The sequence below is a fragment of the Dermochelys coriacea genome, chromosome 12, assembly GCF_009764565.3.
Source record: "Dermochelys coriacea isolate rDerCor1 chromosome 12, rDerCor1.pri.v4, whole genome shotgun sequence".
NCBI lineage: Eukaryota > Metazoa > Chordata > Testudines > Dermochelyidae > Dermochelys > Dermochelys coriacea.
In genome coordinates, this window is record NC_050079.1 from 20,992,537 (window position 1) to 21,011,700 (window position 19,164).

Sequence of the window (19,164 nt, forward strand, 5' to 3'; positions counted from 1 at the left end):
AAATACTTTAAAGAAAGTATCACTTAACACCTGCAGTTCAGATTCAACAAATTTCAGTCAGAGCAAAGCATTTTTCTTCTACAAGCCAATGCTGAGATGACAACCCCAATTCTGCAATTGGATGGGAGATGCCAGCCACCACCATTTTAGCAGCCTTCTGACTCTAGCCTTTCCATACAAGGATAGCAGGAGCAACCTAGCTGTGCACATTTTGTCCAGCTGTTGCAATAAGTTTCAGCTAAGCATTTGTTAGACTTGTACGTGAATGAAAGACTCAAAGTTTGAGAAGATATTTAACTTCTCAGTAGCAGTCCCTTCATTCTTGCAACCTTTTACAGTCCAGGAGTAGATAGTGGGTAAAATTTTCAAGAGTGTCCAAGTGACTCTGGAGCTTAAATCCCTCTTAAAAGTGGAACCTAGAAGCCTAAGTTACTACAGTGACACTGAAAATTTTCCTCAATGATAGTTGGTGTAAGAAACATAGCTCCTTCAATGCTTTATTATCTTAATTTCAGTTTTCAATACACAGTAGCTTAAATGGCACAGCAAATCAGTTTGAGATAATACAGTAATTTAATTCTAGATTCATAAAAACCAAAATATTTATATCTGCCTACTGCCTTTACTTAACTTTATAATTAGCTGCACTAACTAGTAATCGTTATGTTAAAAGATCACAGCTGTCAAAATAAAATTCCCCTCACTGTAAAGTGAAAAAACACACTCTGAAAAGGTTTACTCTCCATACCGTATTTCTGCTCTTAGCTCATGTGAAAGATAATTTATTAGCACTGCTACCAACTTCTGTTGGAGGGCGGCATTTCCCATTACAAGTGCAATCAACTGTGCAGCATCAATCCAGTCTAAGTTCCTGATAATAGCAAAGGCATCATCATAGAGCTTCTGTTGCTCAGCAGGAGGCAGTTCCAGTATAATCTGAGGGATTGGCTTAAACTGTCCAGCAGTCATCCAAGCACCAAATAAACCACCAACTGCACCCCCTAGAAAATCAATGAAGATGTAATTAGTCAGTCTCCACTTTTTAATTATTAAATTTCAAACCTTACCCAACAATAACCAGGCTTCAAACAACAACACTGGTGCTGCTGTCTTTATCAGAAGTTAATGAAGAGAGGTGTGTGGCCAAGGCACATTTACTTTAATGGTATATATAAAACAAGTTAAAAGTGGCCAGAAAGAGTTTCCATGACTTTAAGTCAGCTCCCATCGCAAAACAATTCTTAACACAATCAGTACTAATAACTTAAAGCCCTAAATCAGTGAAAAAAATCATCCTTTATGGCCCTGACTGGTCTCTTCAGGAAAAAGACAGAAGATCACAGATTCTGGCTAAAACAGATTTTTTAAATAAAGCCCTCTGGTCAAGGAAACCATGAGATAAATCATATGTTGGTGGCCAAAGTTTATTTACTTCTCTCTCATTACAAATCCACAGCGCAGTACACGTTTTCTGCCTCTGTTAAACAGGGCTTATTACTCTCGTTCCTTCGTAAAGTCCCTGCATGGCTGGTGCTTATATGATGCCAAACAGAAAACAAACCCAGCAGTTTGCGGAGTACTGATTTAGAGACAGTCACCCTATTGATTACTGAATCAGCAGCTTCTTACTTGTCAGGCAGTACCATGGATTCCCAAACATGCTCTTCTATTTTATATAGAGCTGATTCGTCCCCTCCCAAGAATACTGGGGGTGAGGGATCCTATGTGGCTGTCAAGGTGATCGTTGCGCCTACTCCAGGGGGAAGGTTCAATAGTACAGTTCTATAATGGGTGCTCCCTTTCAAAAGGGAATCAATCCCAAACTGTAAAGTAATTCTCTTTAACATAAAACAGCAAACGTAAAGTCTTTAATAATTTACATCACTTGCCAGGAGTGTCCTGGTTAGCTTAGCTGCCTCAGGTTTGCAAAATGGGTTCCAAAACTACACTCCTCAACTTCCAGAAGCCTCACACTCAGGGACTGCTCCTAGATCATCATTTATATACCCATTTCACTGGACAAAAATTTCTTAATTTGCAAATTTTACTGAGCTTGCAACTCTTCCGGTGATGCTAGTGAAACGCTTGAAAGCCTACAATGGCTGCATTCATCTGCATCACACCTTTATTAGATCATCAATACCTGATTTAGGGAGCACTACATGGAAAAAATAAATAAATAAAATAAAAATAAAAATCACAGATGTGGCTCTTAGACTGGAAGATTTCTTACACAATCATTTGTTTTCTTCAGTTAACATTCACCAATTCACTCCCCTCAAAGGGATCCAAGCAAATGATCTAGGCACTGGAAAGCAAGATAAACTGCACGTTTCTCAGGGGGCAAATACAGCAGGGGAACTCAACATACGACTTCCTCACAGCCAGGAATAATGATAACCCTCCTATCCAGTTTACAGTAAAAGAATAATGCAGCCAAGGACCCATCTACACCATAATTAGTGCATATTCCTGCTAAAATTTAATTAAAAGTGCCTCCATAACCAAGCTAAAACTTTAGAATGTTCAGTCACAGGTCACTTACTTTTACAGTGTAATAATCTAGATACAATCAGAGTCCTCCGATTCAGTTACAGTTGCATACAGACAAGGACAGATAAGCACTCAGTCTCCCTTCCAAACAATGCACTTGTTGCAATGTCCCTAGCAGCTATGACAGGAAGACAGTCACTTACACTGGGGTATATAGGACAATGCACCTTTTAGTTTTAAGGTAGCTGTCCCCCCCCACTTTTTTTAAAAAAAATTTGTGACTGTAACAGGTTGGTTTCATTTGATGATTTCTATAATTCCAGTTATTTAAGTATTTGGACAGCTACATTCTTCTTAGTACTTCCTACTGGTCTCGATATTATAAATTTCTTACAACCATTTGGTTATACCTATTTCTTACTGAAAAGTTTAGTAGCATCTTTGTAACAAGACTTTTTTCTAATAATTAATTAAGATGGGTGTTTGTAATGCTGGTAGCTGTACAGTTTCTCTTTGCATCTCCGGCTGTGCCATTATATGTTTATTTTGTATTTCTACAATGCCCTTTTGTGGCATTAAAGCTAGTTTATGAATGAAGTGACTTGGGCCCCAATTATTCAAACATGAGCAGATGTACAGCTTTACTCATGTAAGTATTCCCATTGAGGTATATGGGACTGCTCATGTGAGTAAACGTACATACATGGCTCAAGTGTTTGAAGGATTAGGGCACAAGTGACATCAGTAGTACTCTAGCTTTAACACCACAAAAGGTTATTAATAAAGGAGATATCTGGAATTTTCTCTTCTGCATCTCTCATTGCTACTAAGCTCAGGGCTTTAATATCATTTTTGTTATACAGAGAAACGCTAATTGACAGGGAACATGGGACTCTGAAAAAACTAAATATATCCAGCATGATAACAAGCACACTACAAAATTTTAAATAAACAACACCTTACTGTCAGAAGGATATTTTTATTAAGGAAGGATTCTTACGCCCCTTGATATGGTTAAACTGGGAAGGTTTCCTCCCCCTCACTTTATACCCAAATTAAATACATTTCCTTAAGGGGTAAAATTGAGAGTTTCCAACCCATTTTTCTCTATTTATCAAATAATCTAACAACAGTTCCTTCACAGGGATCCACATCAGCCATGAATTTAAGCCGAAGCACTCAAAGTATTATGAAAACCTGCTTTACCTTCTAGTTAAACCACATCACACATCAATTCTTTAATACCTTAGTTCAACAGCTCATCTTATTATGAGCCAAACCATCTTTCCTTGTATGGTAGAGTGTATTTACCTACGGCTATTCCAGGTGGACCACCCATTAAGCCCCCGACAAATGCTGCTGCACCCGCTACTAGTGCTCCTCGTCCAGAATGCCTGACAGCAGCCTTCATCTTCCTCTTCTCAGAGATACAGCACAATAGGTGCATCACATCATTAACGTTGATCGGCATCTTGGCTAGTTAGGACCCTGAAAAGATATATTTTAAAGGTCAAGTTTATAAAAAAGGATCAGTTCTTGGAATAACATTTCTTCTTCCAAAAGAAAACAGAGACCAAAAGTTCTGCAAATAGCAATGAAACAGGAATGTAGCAATGAAAAGCAAATGAAATAGGAAAGTAGGTGACAAGTGTTGCATACTTCCAAATGTATTTGGTTTTGTGCAGATTTTTTAATCTGGTCAAAATCACAGTAATGAAACATGTTTAAATGTTCTGCCTATTTGTATAGGGTGTTGTCTTTAGCCTTGAAGAACTGTCAGGTCCATTCAGTGTTGCAAACAGCTACGTGTGAGAAAAGAAACAGGCAACGACTCGGTCTTAAATCAAGTTATGATCAGAAGATTATAATTTACAGGCATCCTTAATTCTGGCATTTCCTAACTTTGCAACATTAATAGCATATTTTTCAATGAAGGTTTATGTGTGTGTAATATACATTTAACAAGTCAATTCCTTACTTTCTTGTAAAGACAGGCCCTTAGATGTAGAAGTGGAAGTAAAGAGCGTCAGAGAGAAGCGAGATTTTTTTCACCTTAACTTTAAATTTGAAAGCCATTTCATAATGAAGATCCCTTGCTATAACATTTAAGAGGGCAATGAAAAATGTTCATATTGTGCTAGTACATAAGAGCCCCAGTCAGGGGATTTGATCTTATTGAGCTAGGTGCCGTAAAAACAGAACAAAAACAAAAAATAGTCACTGCCCCAAAGCATTTTACAATCTAGGTGTTGATTCACTGCAGCTGTCTCATCCAAGCCCACAAATGAGGACATGTGTGAAAAGGAGCCCCCAGAGCTGCAGGAGGTGAAAGAGATAGATGGGGGGAGAGGGATTGGTGGTGATGTGGAACTGAAAGTGGGCTAGGGAGTAGGTGAGATATGAGGCTGAAATTAATTGATGTCAGGCCAGGAAGGTACAGAAATGACATGGGTTGGAGCACGTGCCTAATTAATTGACACGGGTGAGGGCCAAGGGCAGATGTAGGGCACAGGGTGCATTATAATTAACATTTGTAAGTTTTGGGAGGTAGCCGCTGAGCCACCAGCAGCACTTTATGCAATTTTAGGCAAATGTAAAATCTACTGTTTACCACAAGATGCTACTTGGTATGTATAAGGCAGGGGAAATACTTTATATACATTTTTAAATAATCACTGTTTCTCTATGTGTTTTGTGTCTAAATAAAGACGTTTCCATGCACTACTGTATTGTATATATTACTCAGATGCACTGTACTGACATGCATTGCTTCTACATCTACATATATTCTTGACTATCTTCTCAATGAGACTGTTGCATAGAGAAATAGACTGAAGACTGAACTTTTTATCCTGGTGCAGTGATAAACAGTAAAAATAGTTTCTAGATGAGGAGCAACAGCTGGCAGCAGGGTAGATAAAAATCAATGATTTTTTTTTTATTTAAAACAGATTTTTTTGATAAAATGCTTTAAGGGAAAAAACCTATCTAAAGATAGTTTTAATTAAGATACATTATAGCTCAAAGATCTCTCATCCTGGAATAAAGATTATACATTTTAATTCTATAGTATGAGAATATATTCATGTAATGTTTAAGAAAAGTTTTGTAAATAACTTCCAATATTTCATGGATTAAGGACCCAATCTTATGAGGTTCTAGGGGCTTCTGTATAGATTATTTAGGTTAATCTTTTTATCTATCAATGGTACTCAGTGCTCAGTCTAGAAGATACCATCAGAGATGCTTAGGTTTGCAGTTCTCAAACTGTGGATTTGCAACTCCAGAGATAACATGCTTGTTAACAGCAAAAATGGTTTTAAAACAAACAAACAAACAATTATATAGAGGAGATACAACAGACCTCAACCCTATTCTCCATCTGCAAATTTGTGTACACAGAGTCAATCTCTTACCTCTCTCTAAAAGTGAGAAGTTTCAAAAAGTTCAATGAATAGACGATTGTTGGGGGCAGAATAGATCTGGACAAGAAGAAGAAGTCTGGAGATAAATGTGAGAAGGGAGGGACAGGCACTAGAAACAAAAGTGAAACTGTTTGAGCAGCATATTCCAGAAGTCTTTAGGTCTTTCTGAGTGTAGCCTTCATTGATTTGAGATCTACCATACCATTCTCTCACTAGAAGGGAAAACCTATAATGGCAGCAGGCCGTAAAAGAGACCCAGTTTGGGAATAAGAACCATTCAAGAAATATATGTTTGCTGATGATGTTTTAAAGAAAGTCACACCAGCAAACTGGTGGAAGTTACTTAAGCACTTGGACTCAGACTGTTGAAGTGATAATCTTACTTTTAACTGCAGCAGCTTCTTCTGCCAGTGTAGAAAGAATAATTTTCTTCCTTTGGACTAATTCGTTCCAAATTGAGAAATCGTTTGGGACCTGAAAAAGCAGGAACACTTGTTTTTCTTCTCTAGATTATGAACAAACAGGAAAATGAAGGTGAAGACGACTGAGTTAGCTGCAGAAGCCAATGTTTTAAGTTTCTCATGTTGACCTCGCTGACATAGTCAATTTAATTTTTGTTGCTTTTAAAAAAAAATTCATTTAACTATTTCAGTTAAAAACTATTTTAATAAAAACAAACCTAATTTTAAAAAACTTGAACGTTTAACTAAATTCAAAAATTCATGCTTGTTTTGTTAAAATATTATATATCCAGAATACCTAACGTTGTTGTTTCAGTTAAATAAAACAGTTTAAATGTCTGTCTGGTGATGTTCTCGTCCTAATACAGCATGGCAAGAAAATCCTCCAAATATTAAGGATTAACCTGTTGAACTGAAGATACTTTACCTCCGAGTGACTTCATAAATATCTGCTTCAGTTACCTTTGGTAAATGAAATAACCAATCATTCATTTTCTAATATAGCTGTAAAACTAATCTGAAAAGTTTTCAAATTAAAATCACAAAATTTAAAAATTAAAAAGTGTATAGTGTGTACCTTCTAAAAATGAAACCTACATCTATCTCTGAATTGTGAAGAATATGTATTAAGGTTATAACAGCCAACAAGAATGCACTTTTGGGTAGAAATCCATGATTAAACTGAGTCTTCCTGACTAGTGACAATTTGATTTAAATCAAATCCACCCCTGGCTGGCAGGGTGAACAACATGAATTACCAGGCTTCATCTTGTGACAGTTGATTGTTGAATTCAAGGTAACCAAATTTCACCCTGAATGAAGGCCTGAGAATTAGGAACACAATCTGGACCGATACTGAGCACCCTCAAGTATTGCCAGTTTCTGTGCTTTCCTCCTGCCCATCAACAAGAGAAGCACATGTACATACATCCCGCTTACCTCTCTGCAGCATCTCGTGCCATCAGTCATCAAATAGCCCTGTCAAACTCTCAACAAACCTCACGAGTGAATGGAAACTCCTTGAAATGGCCTTCCCCTTAGGCCAAATCCAGAGATTTATTGAGGACACCTGTTCCTCCAACTCCAAACACCTCACTCTGAGGTGTCCCACAAGGCCCCTTGATAGGAAGCTACTGCAATGCTGATGAGACGACAAACAACTCTCTAAATCTCCTTTATGTCCAATTTAAACAGCATACAGCCCCCAATGTGCAGTTTGGGTGTCCTTTTGGCCTCCTCAAGGATTCCGTCCTAAGTGGCCATACTATAACACACTGAACCCCTATGTTCATTCCTTTTTCAAGGCTATCATAAATTCTGTACAAAGTATGCCTTGTGAGGTATCATTTGAAACCTCATAACTTGCTGATCATTATTGTCCTGGTAAAGTGTGTAGCAAAACTGTATGTAAAGTTATAAGATTCTACTATATGATATTACCAGGAATCCTAGAAATCCATCTGCCACAGAAAACAATGCAGAAAAACACAGAATTTGAAGTTTTACAGAGAATCTTTAGGTTTTACATTTTGTGAAAAAATAAAAACATTCAATAAAATTTAGTTAGTAGTTGAAGTAAGTACCAGTGTCACTTGTTCAATGCATGCAACCTCACCCTCTTTTGCTTGATTTCTAAAGAGCTTTAAATTTACAGATGAACTCCATTTATCCAATCTAATTGGGACCAGGGCCAGATCGGATAATAAAATTTCTGGATAATCAGGAGAATTGGCAAAGAGCTTTCTATCCCTTATTTTAAGATGGTGGGGGGCGGGGGAAACGCATCTCAGGCAGCCAGTCCTGTGCAGCAGGGCTGACAGCCAGAGCCCCAGCCACCCAGGGCTGATAGTGGCTGGGGTTCCAGATGTCAGCTAGTGGTTCAGTGAATATGGAGAGATGGATAAAGGGGTTTTACCATACATCAATAAAACATTATGTTCAACTGATACATATATCTAGCGGCTAGAGAAACTAAAGTTCAACTTTTTTTTTTTTTTTTTTTAAAATCGGAGTATTTTGGTTTTTTTAAGCTTGGAAAACTAGGATCCCTGGATATTACTAAGAGCAGCCACAAACCAGTTCCTCAGCTAGGTGTCAATGAAATCAAATAGACCACCATCTGATTAAATGGCCATTCTTTGGCAGGAGAAAGGGTGAGAAAGAAATTTACATCTTGGCAAAGAAACAGCTGGAGGTTCCTATCCCCACAGACTCTCTGTCTCCTGAACCCCAGCTGAAGATGATCCTCAAGGAAGAGGAAAAGATAAAAAAAATGGGGGACACCCCAAATGATCTCTCCCTTCATCTCTACTAACAACATCGAGAACACTTGAATACAGGAAATATCCTTGGACTGGGAATAGAGATCCTGACTGAAAGGAGTTCAGCCTTCTGAGAGACATGTGGTGCTTTGAATTCACTTAAGTTAGGTGTTAGTTGCATTTTACCTTTTATTTACTTGTACCTAATTATGACTTTTGTGCCTCATTACTTGTAGTCACTTGCAATCTATCCTTCTGTTAATAAATTTCTTTTATTGTTGTATCAACCAGTGTGCTTGGATTGAAATGTTTGGGGAAACTTCAGTTGGGGTAACAGGATTTGTGCATATCATTTTCTATTAATAAAATGATGGACTTCACATGAGCTTGTGTAGCTCAGGAGGGGCTGGGCAGTACAAGACGCACATTTCTGAGGAAAAGTCTGGACGTGGGAAGTTGCTGGTGTTGCTCTGCAGTATAATTCAAGGGTGGCTGGCTAAAGCACTCATACAACATAGCTTGGGCCCTACCAAATTCACAGTCCATTTTGGTCAATTTCATGGTCACGGGATTTTAAAAATCAGAAATTTCATTATTTCAGCTACTTAAATCTGAAATTTCACAGTGTTGTAATTGTAGGGGTCCTGATCCAAAAAGGAGTTGGGGAGTGGGCGGGAGGGCCGGGGAAGTCACAAGGTTATTGTAGGGGGGTTTGTGGTACTGCTACCTTTACTTCTGCGCTGCTGCTGGCGGCGGCGCTGCCTTCAGAGCTAGCCAGTTGGAAAGCGGTGGCTGCTGGCCAGGAGCCCAGCTTTGAAGGCAGAGCTGCCACCAGCAGAAGCAAGGATAGCATGGTATGGTATTACCACACTTACTTCTGTGCTGCTCCCTGCAGAATTGGGCCCACAGTCAGCAGCTGCCACTGTCTGGCTGCCCAGCTCTGAAGGCAGCAGCACAGAAGGGTGGCATGGTATGGTATTGCCACCATTTTGAGCTGCTGCTGGCAGGGCGTTGCCTTCAGAGCCGGGTGCCCAGCCAATAGCTGCTGCTCTCTGGCTGCCCAGCTCTGAAGGCAGCACCGAAGTAAGGGTGGCAATACCATGATCCCGCCCTAAAATAACCTTGTCACCTTCATTCAACTCTCTTTTGGGTCAGGATCCCAATTAGAGGAATGCTGGTCTCCCCCCGTGAAGTCTGTATAGTATAGCATAAAGGCACACAAAAGACCAGATTTCATGGGAGGAGACCAGATTTCACAGTCTGCAACACATTTTTCATGGTTGTGAATGTGGTAGGGCCCAAGTATAGCTGGAAGTAATCTGCATGGAGGCTGTGTGTGGGCAGACTAGGAGTGGTTGCTCTCACAGCGAAGCAGTGTAAAAGATGCCCCAGGTTGGAGAATTGAGGGTGACTCAGCTGTTCAACAGTCCAGCTGGTACCCTGTCACACATACTAGCTAAACACCTCTCCCACCATCATCTTGAGGTCTCAAAAAGAGCTACATTCAATGGAACAATTAAACTGTTGACCAAATGGGGAAGCTTGTTAGTGAAGGAGAGAACTTTTCCAGGAGCTGGATCTGAGCTATGGAGATCACTCGCACAAACGATCAGAACAACCATAAGCCTCCACACTTTTGCAGCCAAATGCAAAACTAACTTCTTCAAATTAGCATTCCCTCAACGCTTTCTTCTCACAGGCCCACAACCAACTCACATAAGCAAGCAAAGAGAAACTCTATAAACTAATCAAGTTATTTCTCCTCCAGGTTGTGAAGAGGAAAAAAGGAGAGCATTATTGTTATTTCTCTTTTTAATTACGTGTTAGGCACTCTAATACCACAGTAATAGAGATCATGCAAGTATCTAAATAGATAAATCAGGCTTGTAGTCCATTGTTACCATGTCTTTTTATTCCAGGAAATATTAAATGGTGGAAGAAAGCTCCAGTGATTCCTAACAGCACCAAAAGTTTAAAAGGTTGGGTATTGCCAAGCAGGCATTCCCAGCATACGTTTCAAGCACCATTTGAGAAATCTGTCTTTGAAAATTGGACCGAGTCTCCAGGGTAATATACAGAATTGACTAAACTAATTAGAAATACAAGACCTGACCACCTCCTCACCCCTGCAAGTGACCCAATAATATACGCCAGCTACTTAAGTCAGACAGTAGTTCACCTGAGAATATGACTAATATAGGTGTCTGTCTGTCAGTCAGTCAACAGGCCAACTTTCTTAAACTTTTCCTTAAACCAAATAAATTAAAATAAGACCAACTGTGCTAGATCAGCGCCTGCAATTTATAAAGGTTAGCTACCACAGAAAGTGAACTGTGACATCCTTTAGACCACACAGGCAAGTAAACACTAAGAGCAATGTTATCTCACAATGGTATCACACCTCAAGCAGTACAGATGATGGCGCACAGTTCTAAGGTTTCTCTGATGGAAGAAAAGAGAAGCTCCAACACTCAGGTCCAAGCAAAGAGGAGATTAAGGGTGCAGAGAAAGACTGCTCTCACAAAACCAGAAAAATTGTACGACAATAATGAAAACTCTGATAGTACTGCTATATTTGAAGTCCATCAGGCCTGGCTATAATAAAGACTGAGTAAAAAATATTAGCATTAGCATAGTGACAGCAGAGGTCAGATCTCAAGGTCTGAAGCAGAAAAGAAATATGGAATTCAAGCAAATCTAGATACTTTTTCACAGTGAAACTTGGGAGCTCTTTGGTCCCTCCACAGTACGATTGTGATTATAAAGGATTTTAATACTTGTTTTCTCTCTTTTAGGGCTTGACCGAGCAAGGTGCTCAGCACAATGGCCCCAATCCAGCAAAATGCTAAACTTGTGCTTACTGTTAAGCATTAGTGGCCCCAAGGAAATCCTTGAAGGTACTATGAAAAAAAGCACTTATTTCTGCTCCGTCAAACTACTTAGCAGATTAGTTTGTGAGTATATTGCACCATCTACCCTATTCACAAATCTGATGGAGTTCAGGATTTATTTGGTAAGACTCAGACATGTAAGAGCTGTGGACCTATTAAAACATATATGCTAATATATTACATATACACACTTGTAGAATACTAATACTAAATATATGTGGCATTTTACAGTAGAGCGTGTACACATCTTCAGAAGTCATTTAGTTTGTTTTCTTAGGGCCTTTGTTGATTTCTTTTTTCTTTGTTACTCTGTTGGAGAATTAGAGTGCTGAAGCAGAAGACGCTGTTTCCAGGAAATGTATGTGTTATCTAAAAGGATATGTTTTTGTCACAGATATTTTTAGTAAAAGTCATGGAGAGGTCACGGGCAATAATGAAAAATTCATGGAAGCCGTGACCTGTCCGTGACTTTTACTAAAAATCATAGAATCATAGAATCATAGAATATCAGGGTTGGAAGGGACCCCAGAAGGTCATCTAGTCCAACCCCCTGCTCAAAGCAGGACCAAGTCCCAGTTAAATCATCCCAGCTAGGGCTTTGTCAAGCCTGACCTTAAAAACCTCTAAGGAAGGAGATTCTACCACCTCCCTAGGTAACGCATTCCAGTGTTTCACCACCCTCTTAGTGAAAAAGTTTTTCCTAATATCCAATCTAAACCTCCCCCATTGCAACTTGAGACCATTACTCCTCGTTCTGTCATCTGCTACCATTGAGAACAGTCTAGAGCCATCCTCTTTGAAACCCCCTTTCAGGTAGTTGAAAGCAGCTATCAAATCCCCCCTCATTCTTCTCTTCTGCAGACTAAACAATCCCAGCTCCCTCAGCCTCTCCTCATAAGTCATGTGCTCTAGACCCCTAATCATTTTCGTTGCCCTTCGTTGTACTCTTTCCAATTTATCCACATCCTTCCTGTAGTGTGGGGCCCAAAACTGGACACAGTACTCCAGATGAGGCCTCACCAGTGTCGAATAGAGGGGAACGATCACGTCCCTCGATCTGCTCGCTATGCCCCTACTTATACAACCCAAAATGCCATTGGCCTTCTTGGCAACAAGGGCACACTGCTGACTCATATCCAGCTTCTCGTCCACTGTCACCCCTAGGTCCTTTTCCGCAGAACTGCTGCCGAGCCATTCGGTCCCTAGTCTGTAGCGGTGCATTGGATTCTTCCATCCTAAGTGCAGGACCCTGCACTTATCCTTATTGAACCTCATTAGATTTCTTTTGGCCCAATCCTCCAATTTGTCTAGGTCCTTCTGTATCCTATCCCTCCCCTCCAGCGTATCTACCACTCCTCCCAGTTTAGTATCATCCGCAAATTTGCTGAGAGTGCAATCCACACCATCCTCCAGATCATTTATGAAGATATTGAACAAAACGGGCCCCAGGACCGACCCCTGGGGCACTCCACTTGACACCGGCTGCCAACTAGACATGGAGCCATTGATCACTACCCGTTGAGCCCGACAATCTAGCCAGCTTTCTACCCACCTTATAGTGCATTCATCCAGCCCATACTTCCTTAACTTGCTGACAAGAATGCTGTGGGAGACCGTGTCAAAAGCTTTGCTAAAGTCAAGAAACAATACATCCACTGCTTTCCCTTCATCCACAGAACCAGTAATCTCATCATAAAAGGCGATTAGATTAGTCAGGCATGACCTTCCCTTGGTGAATCCATGCTGACTGTTCCTGATCACTTTCCTCTCCTCTAAGTGCTTCAGGATTGATTCTTTGAGGACCTGCTCCATGATTTTTCCAGGGACTGAGGTTAGGCTGACCGGCCTGTAGTTCCCAGGATCCTCCTTCTTCCCTTTTTTAAAGATGGGCACTACATTAGCCTTTTTCCAGTCATCCGGGACTTCCCCCGTTCGCCACGAGTTTTCAAAGATAATGGCCAAGGGCTCTGCAATCACAGCCGCCAATTCCTTCAGCACTCTCGGATGCAATTCGTCCGGCCCCATGGACTTGTGCACGTCCAGCTTTTCTAAATAGTCCCTAACCACCTCTATCTCTACAGAGGGCTGGCCATCTCTTCCCCATTTTGTGTTGCCCAGCACAGCAGTCTGGGAGCTGACCTTGTTAGTGAAAACAGAGGCAAAAAAAGCATTGAGTACATTAGCTTTTTCCACATCCTCTGTCACTAGCTTGCCTCCCTCATTCAGTAAGGGGCCCACACTTTCCTTGGCTTTCTTCTTGTTGCCAACATACCTGAAGAAACCCTTCTTGTTACTCTTGACATCTCTTGCTAGCTGCAGCTCCAGGTGCGATTTGGCCCTCCTGATATCTTTCCTACATGCCCGAGCAATATTTTTATACTCTTCCCTGGTCATATGTCCAAGCTTCCACTTCTTGTAAGCTTCTTTTTTATGTTTAAGATCCGCTAGGATTTCACCATTAAGCCAAGCTGGTCGCCTGCCATATTTACTATTCTTTCGACTCATCGGGATGGTTTGTCCCTGTAACCTCAACAGGGATTCCTTGAAATACAGCCAGCTCTCCTGGACTCCCTTCCCTTTCATGTTAGTCCCCCAGGGGATCCTGGCCATCTGTTCCCTGAGGGAGTCAAAGTCTGGTAGTGGTAATTTCTGGTCATTATTGCACTGTTTTCCTTTTGACTTGGTTTATCCAGTTTGTGATACCTGAGCCATCCAGTTTGCATATGTGCTCATGTACTGCTGAAGTAAAAGGCCTAGTATTTTTTCCACTCTGCAGTTTATGTATAAGGCTGCAATTTAGTCACAGAGGTCATGGAATGCGTCACTTCCAAAGACCTCCATGACTTCAGCCAGTGCCCCCTGGGAGCTGCAGGGTCCCCTGCTGCCTGCAGAGGCAGCTCCTGGCCACTGCGGGTGGCAGGGAGAGCCCTGCAGCTCCCCCGCTGCTTTTGGCCCCCATGGGAGGCAGGGGGATCCCGCCACTCCCGGCCACCACAGAGGGCAGAGTGGACCTGACGGCAGAGGGAATTCTCCCTGCCCCCACTGGTGGAAAGCAGGACTCCCACTATTGCGGGTGGACCCTGCTGCAGGGGGAATCCCCACTGCTCCCTGCCGCCGCGAGCGCCGAGAGGGATCCCATGGCAGGGGGAAATCTCTGCTGCCCCCCACAGCCGTAAGCAGCAGGGGGGATCCACAGAACTCCCAGCTACCATGGGTGGCAAGAGGGACCCCCACTGCTCCCAGCCCCTGCTGATGGCAGGGGGATCCCTGCCACCACAGGCAGCAAGAGGAACTGCTGGAGCTCCTGGCTGCTGTTGGTGGCAGGAGGACCCCAGCAGCTCCCAGCCACAGCGGGGGACCCTGGAGCTCCCAGTGCGCCCTCTTTCCTTCCCCCCCCCCCCGAGCTGCTCAGCCTACCCATTTTGTCTTGGGTATTTACAGTCTTCAAATCAAATATTTGTACACAATAAGCCAGTAGATTCCCCTGCTCAAGGCAGTGGTCACCAACTAGTCGATGGCAGAGGATCTCCCAGTGGTGCACTGTAGCTGCCTACCCTGGCCCCATGCTGCTCCCGGGGCGGGGGGGCAGGGTCTCTCCCTCCACGCAGCTCACATTGGCCGGGAGAGCTGCGGGGGCAGTGCTTGCAGAGAGGGGCAGCTCACGGAGCCACGTGACACCCCCGCCCCCCCAAGGGGTACATTGGCCCCTTTCAGGAGTGGTGTGGGGCCAGGATAGGCAGGGAGCCTACCTTAGTCTCGCTGTGCTGGCCACTGACCGGGAGCCACCAGAGGTAAGCGCTGCCTGGTGGGAGGCCGCACCCCACCTCCAATCCCCCTCCCAGAGCCAGCACCCCATACCCCTTCCTGAACCCCAAGCCCCACCCTGATACCCCTCCCAGAGCCAGCACCCTGTACCCCCTCCTGCACCTCAACACTCTGCCCCAGGCTCAACCCAGAGACCCCTCCCACACTGCAAACCCCTTGGCCCCAGCCCAGAGCCTGCACCCTCTCCTGAACCCCAACCCCCTGCCCCAGCCCAGTGAAAGTGAGTGAGCATGGGGGAGGAGGTGTGTGTGGAGTGAGCGGGGGGAGGTGCAGGGCCTCGGAGAAGGGATGGAGTAGATCCTGGGTTACCCTTAGATTAAAAATGTGATCCTGGGCTTAAAAAGGTTGGAATCCACTGCTGTAAGGTGACATTAAAAGTTGGACAGAGACTCTCTGGACAATTGCGGCAGATTTCTGTCAAGTCAATATCTAGTAGAAAACATATACAAGGATCTATGGTGATCTTCAAGTTGTATTCTGATTGCAATAAAGAATAAAAACTAAAGGCAGGCAGGGGAACTCAACAGCTCTCCCCATTAGATCAGATCTAATTTCAGTATATCCCTTTTATGCATTTCCAATATACATAGGCATTTTAATTTCATAATCTATTGATAAAATGGCGGTTATTACAGAAGCTTTTTAGTCCCCTAGTAACTGAGTAGATGATTGGCCTGATTGTTACACAACCACCACATGATCCCAGAGACTAGACTGTTAGCCAGAGTGACTCAGCAGTTCACATAACCTCCCTGATTACGTGGGGGCAGAAATCCACAAACTGCTGTAGCAGAAACCACCAATAAAAGAATCCAAGTAGTAAAAACATACCTATCTACAAAAGGAGGATCTTCCTCTCTAGAACCCATGGGTACATTCGGCTGCCTTGAGTGGCACTTGTGCGCCTAAAATTCCTAAATCATTTACTGTAACCTAGAGACCCCCTTGGCAAAGAATTCCTGTTCTTTGCAAATAACTCTCACCTCAGACTATACACGCTCATTGCATCAAACATATCACATAGGATATTTATCTATGAAGAGTAACATGTGAAATACCTACAAACAGCTTGTAGATATTCATCAAGGTTCAGAATCACTGCAAGATGTATGTACAGGTAACATTTAAAGTATAGTGAATTTATTCTGAAAGTATGCTTTATGGTCTTGGAGTAGAAGGGCTTGGCTACATAGGAAATTGACAGCGCTGCAACTTTCTCGCTCAGGGGTGTGAAAAACACACCCATCTGAGCACAGCAAGTTTCAGCGCTGTAAAGGACCAGTGTAAACAGTGCACCAGCATGGGGAGCCATGTTCCCAGCGCTGGAAGCTACGTGTCTCGTTGAGGTGGTTTTTTTTTTTTAGAGCGCTGGGAGAGTTCTTTCCCAGCGCTGCACTGTGACCACACAAGCCACGTTAAAGCCCGAAATTAGTTACCAGTATCTGGATGATTCATTCAGGTAAGAGAGAGATGTCGTTCTTCCCTGATCAACCAGTTATGTAATGAAAGGTTCTAATGCCTCCCCTTGCCACATACCAGAATAGTCAATGGAAAACCAGCAGAGACAACTAAAAACAATCAGATCCATTTGGAGGTGAAAAGAAAACTTATAGCAGGCAGAAGACTGCCTAAAAACAAAAAAGAAAAACCCACCAAAACAGCTCACCTGTTCTAGAGAATGTTACACTTTCCTTGCTGCAACACATCAGAATAACGTCCATTAAGTCCTGCATCCTCACCTCCCCACCACACCAATGGTCCATATAGTCCAGTGGGAATGCTTTCTAGTAGTTAGGGCAGAAGCTCCGGAGCCAAAATGCATGGTTCCATTCCAATTCTACCACTGTTGAGCTGACACACCTTGGTAAAGTTACACCACTTATTTGTACCCCACTTTCATAACCTGCAAGATGGGGATGGAACCTTTTGTCCAGTCCATCCCTTACTTTTTCTGAGGTAAATCTCATCCTCCTTATCCACATATTCCCTTCTCACGTTGTGTCTAAAATTCTGAGTCTAAGCTATTTGTGGTCAGGGAATACATCTTCGTGTGTCTTCTGGATGGTATAAACTTAAAACAACTTGCAACCTTCGCCCTGCCAAAATGATGGCCGTCTGTTTACAAACCTTGTGGGCGAAATGGCAAATGAAAACATCTCTAAGGACCCAACAAGCAACACTCTTGAACAGCCAAGGAACACAAAACTGCAATTATACATCAAAGCAGTTCTCTTCAATAGTCGGTCTAAGGTTTTAGGTGCGTTTGGAATGTGATCTTTAATACTTTCTTGGGGCTTGACAAAATGTTAATAACTAACCTCATTTCAAATAACTACACCCCCAAAAAGTTAGCTTTTGGTTTTATCTATTTGAGAAGGACATTTTCATGCCTAGGATGAAAAAAATCCAACACAGACATTACAGCTCACTAGCCCTTGGGAACGTCTAGCAGGGAAATCTCCCTCATCGCGTGATAAGAAAAAAAACACTCCCCATCCCCAGGCCTTTGGAGCTGTGACTGAGGCCAGACACACCCTGCTCTACGCCAGCCATGAAGTAACGGGGCAGCGCGCAGCCCCAGAGGCTGCTAAAGCCGATCCGGCAGGGCTGGTTCTTGGAGGCAGGGGTTGCCCAAGGGCTGTGGCCCCCCGTACCAGGCGCTCCCTAGGGCGGTGGCACACACACATCTGGCCGGCGGGGACAGCAGTTTACACCCCGAAACGTGGGGTCGCCGCCCGCCACGTGCGCTCAAGCCACCTTCCCGGCCGGGGCTCGGCGGAGGCTCCGGCGGGCCCGAGCGCGGCTGAGCAGGGCTCTGGGGCCGCGGCACGGGAAGGGGGCGGAGCGCGCCCTGCCCCAGCGGGCCGGAGCCCTTCGCCGTGCTCAGCGGCACGTCGGCTGGGACCTACCGCAGCCCCCAGCGCAGGGCGCTTCCGCCCGTGCCCCCCGGCTCCCCCTCAGGCTGCCTACCTCGGGCCGCCGCGGCGCGGAAGGAGCCGGGAGGTTCCGGTTGCAGGAACAGCCACTGGCGGAGCGGCGCCGCTACTGGGAGCCGGCCGGCGCGGGGCCCAGAGGAAACACGCGTGTGGGGGAGGGGGCTGCTGATAGGTTGCGTCTCGTCCCCGCCCAAGCTCCCTAGATTGCTACAGGAAAAGGAGTACTTGTGGCACCTTAGCGATTGCTACAGAGGCCGCGGGGGCGGGCGGGGCCGGCCCCCTCCTGCCCTGGAAGGGGCTGGGAAAGTAGTTCAGCCAAGGGCGCCGTCTGCTCGCCCCACAGATGCTGGCACGAGGGGTGACACCGCTTCTCCTGGCTTGAAGTAGTTTCCATTATACAAAGGGTTTAAGCGGCTGGTTCAATGGCTCTCAGCCCCCTTTCCTCGCCCACTGCGGCCAGGCACAGAGCCCCCAGCCGCAGGCTCCTCAGGCTGTCATCCTTAGCCCTAGTGGGGGTATTGCCCCAGCCTCCCCTCGCCCCCCGGGAATGCGGGAATTTGCAAAGCTTGGGCTCAGACAGGGGCCCAGCCCCAGGGAGGAAACCCCCGGGGTTGTTGCCTGCTCAGCCTTCAGAGACTAAATTCCCCCCCCCCCCCCCGGCCCCGAAACACTCCAGCGGCAGTCCCTGGCTACTGGAAACAAAATTTTTTCAGCCTGTATGAATCACTGTGTGGGCTTTATTGCAAACTGTGTTTGCTATAGCACCAGAGGGGGCAGGTGTTGATAGTCTGTGCAGATTGTTGGCAGCCTTCATCTAAGAATCCAGATGTGAGGATTGCGGCCTACGGTGTAGATGGTTTGCAATGTCTCAT

General features: G+C 44.0%; 1 protein-coding gene across 2 annotated transcripts; it reads right to left on the reverse strand.

Annotated features, from left to right (window-relative positions):
• Positions 1-481: 481 nt before the first annotated feature.
• On the reverse strand, positions 482-18,488 carry C12H19orf12 (chromosome 12 C19orf12 homolog). Of its 2 annotated transcripts, XM_038368361.2 has the most exons (4): positions 18,327-18,488; positions 6,302-6,392; positions 3,805-3,981; positions 482-1,001 (listed from the first exon to the last, which is right to left on the reverse strand). In XM_038368361.2, the coding sequence occupies exons 3-4, from the start codon at positions 3,962-3,964 to the stop codon at positions 736-738; spliced, it is 426 nt and encodes a 141-aa protein (XP_038224289.1). In that variant the 5' UTR covers positions 3,965-3,981; positions 6,302-6,392; positions 18,327-18,488; the 3' UTR covers positions 482-735. The 2 variants fall into 2 exon arrangements, with proteins under 2 accessions (XP_038224289.1, XP_038224290.1); XM_038368362.2 differs by lacking the exon at positions 6,302-6,392 and having other exon boundaries at positions 18,327-18,486.
• Between the last annotated feature and the right edge of the window lie 676 nt (positions 18,489-19,164).

Coding starts and splice junctions, on each gene's coding strand:
- C12H19orf12 (XM_038368361.2), bottom strand. CDS start 3,964: ATGCCGATCAACGTTAATGATGTGATGCACCTATTGTGCTGTATCTCT. Junction 1,002..3,804: donor TCCACCTGGAATAGCCGTAG/GTAAATACACTC, acceptor TTGATTTTCTAG/GGGGTGCAGTTGGTGGTTTA.